This window comes from Engraulis encrasicolus, chromosome 7 (genome assembly GCF_034702125.1).
Source record: "Engraulis encrasicolus isolate BLACKSEA-1 chromosome 7, IST_EnEncr_1.0, whole genome shotgun sequence".
In the NCBI taxonomy this organism is placed as follows: domain Eukaryota; kingdom Metazoa; phylum Chordata; class Actinopteri; order Clupeiformes; family Engraulidae; genus Engraulis; species Engraulis encrasicolus.
In genome coordinates, this window is record NC_085863.1 from 47,258,808 (window position 1) to 47,261,307 (window position 2,500).

Here is a 2,500-nt window from a genome sequence, read left to right on the forward strand (position 1 = left end):
CTCCAGGTCCATTGTAAACATGTGAAATGTGAAGTCATAAATGTCCTACTTGTAAAAAAAAAACAATCTGCAAGTCTTTTATTACACGAGCATATTTTTTAAAGGGCATACTTTACGAGTGAGTCGTATAAGAGGCAATGAATACTCTTGGATATTTTTTGTTGCACTGCATTTTCTTATGAGGAAAGAAGACATGGAGGAGCAAGCATAATGGATGAGGAAAAACAAGAACGGAAAACAAGAAACGGAAGAGACAGAAAGAGAAGAGAAAGAGTGAGCAGGAGGAGGACAGGAAGTGATGGGACAATAGCACTTTAACACGGCCAGGACGAAATACAAAACGTGCTCTGTGCTCACTGGTTTCTGTCGACGTCGTCAAATTTGGAGAGGAAAGGGAAGTTGTTCTTGATGCTCTGGAACTCCTCGTGAGAAATGTGCCCATCTCCATCTGTGTCGAAGTTCTTGAACACTGACTATAAAATACCACAGAGACACAGACAATTAGGTTTTTAACATTTGGGGCTTTGTAGACTAATTACGATTTAGAAAGCTGTTTTGTTCCACCCCGTTAAGAAGTGTTCAGCAGCTAATGCTTGATTTAATGTTAATGTTAAGACCATTTTTTGAGACCATAAATAGCCTACCTCAACCATCTTCTGAATGTGTGTGCTTGTTGTGGCAGGGTCTGCTTTGGATTTCACTGAGGAGGACCATTCCTCGATGACTGGGGCTGGTGGTTTGGTGACGGACATCTTTACAAATGAAAGTATGTATTGTAAATAGTACATTGTAAAACGTAAAGCACAATAGTACAGTATAATATAGTATAGTACTAGAGTATAGTATTATAGTATAGTGAAATGTACAGGGCTGTAATTAGTGTACTTACTCAAGAGGTACAGTGCAACAACTGGTGTAATACCATTTAAGCACAACTGTAGTACATGTTATTACATCTTCTCTCAACATATATTTTTGTGTATCTACATACTAAGGCCGGCCGTACACTGGCTCCGACAGCACTGCGGTGCACTTTTGCTTCCGACAGAATTCGGACCCCCAAACCCAATTTCACACGAACATTGCATTGATAGTCAATGGGCGGTGCCGACAAAATAGAACTTGTCTCTAATTGCTATCCGACATCGGCGAATGTCCGTGGACATCGGCGCCAGTGTGCGTGGTTCTATTGAAAACAATGGAATCGAATTTTAGCTGAGCAGTGCTCAGCACTTTGTCGAAGCCGGTGCGCAGAAGCCCTAAGGGTGCCTTGGGCCTCAGTTAAGCCCTTTGCCTCCCTGGAAGAATTCATCACTTTCATAACAAGTATTATAAAGCCATTTCATAGTACATTAAGGGCATTATTATTATTACTATTATGGCGTGCAGATACACAAAATATGTGATGTAATAATATGTACTACAGCTGTACTTACATGGTATTGCACCAGTTATCACACTGTTCCTAATGAGTGAGTACACTGTAATTACAGCCCTGTTAAAATAAAGGGTTACCAAATAGGGCATAGTATGGTATAGTATCGCATAGTATAGTATTCAATAGTATAGTATCCAATAGGATTGTATTCAATCGTATAGTATATAGTATCCTATAGTATAGTATAGTATAGTATAGTATAGTATAGTATAGTATAGTATAGTACAGTACAGTACAGTACAGTACAGTACAGTACAGTACAGTACAGTAAAGTACAGTATAGTATTGTATAGTGTGAAGAGTAATTAAACTAAGGACTGTAACGCGCTCTACTCAAACAAAGTAAACAACTGGGTGCTCATTCCTCGAGAATATATGAATTAAAGAAAAAGCAGGACAGCACTCCAAGTTTTTGTGGTTAAGGTTAACCCCGAAACGTCTGACGGGCAATAAACCACAAAAACTTGGAGTGCTGTCCTGCTTTTTCTTTAATTCTTTAATAGTGTGAAGAGTAACAATAACAATATCATCACCCCTTGAATGCTGTGTAGGCCTACAACATATCCCCTGATGGATCCCACCTCAGAGACTACCGCAAGAGGCGTCAGGGAAAGAGCGAGGAAATGGGCAGACAGTTGACTCACTAGGCATGAACTAAAATGTACTGTAGCTTAATAGTATGATTATTATTACGGAAGCTAGTGTTTTATGGTAACTAAAAAAATCCTTTATTTCCCTACATGGTGTGAGGCGGCATTTTTCCTCTCTCCTCCTCGCCTCTATTTGCCGTTTCAATAGAGTGGGGCTCTGTACGGTAATTCAAACAAGGACTCTGTTTGCACTGAGTCACTCCATTCAGGCAAAATAACCAATCTAGTCCTTTGTGCTGTGGATTCGATGCGCCGAACGGCACTTACCCGGTCGGCTGTAATTAAAGGGTAATGCCCCACTATATAGTCTGAGTGCGGGGCACTTACTGTTCGCTCGGCTTTACGAGGCTCTCTCTGCAGCGACAGCTGATAGATATCCTCTTCACTGTGGTACTGGGTTAGGGACACCTAT

At 40.6% G+C, this 2,500-nt stretch overlaps 1 protein-coding gene across 2 annotated transcripts in view; it reads right to left on the reverse strand.

Annotated features, from left to right (window-relative positions):
• Positions 1 to 2,500, reverse strand: part of rasgrp2 (RAS guanyl releasing protein 2 (calcium and DAG-regulated)) — a 17,623-nt gene that overhangs the window by 3,339 nt on the left and 11,784 nt on the right. For both annotated transcript variants that reach the window (XM_063202609.1, XM_063202607.1), the window contains exons 10-12: positions 2,416 to 2,496; positions 645 to 752; positions 358 to 473 (exon numbers count right to left, since the gene is read on the reverse strand). In XM_063202609.1, the coding sequence (XP_063058679.1) occupies positions 358 to 473; positions 645 to 752; positions 2,416 to 2,496 (305 nt within the window). The remainder of the gene's footprint in view (positions 1 to 357; positions 474 to 644; positions 753 to 2,415; positions 2,497 to 2,500) is intronic.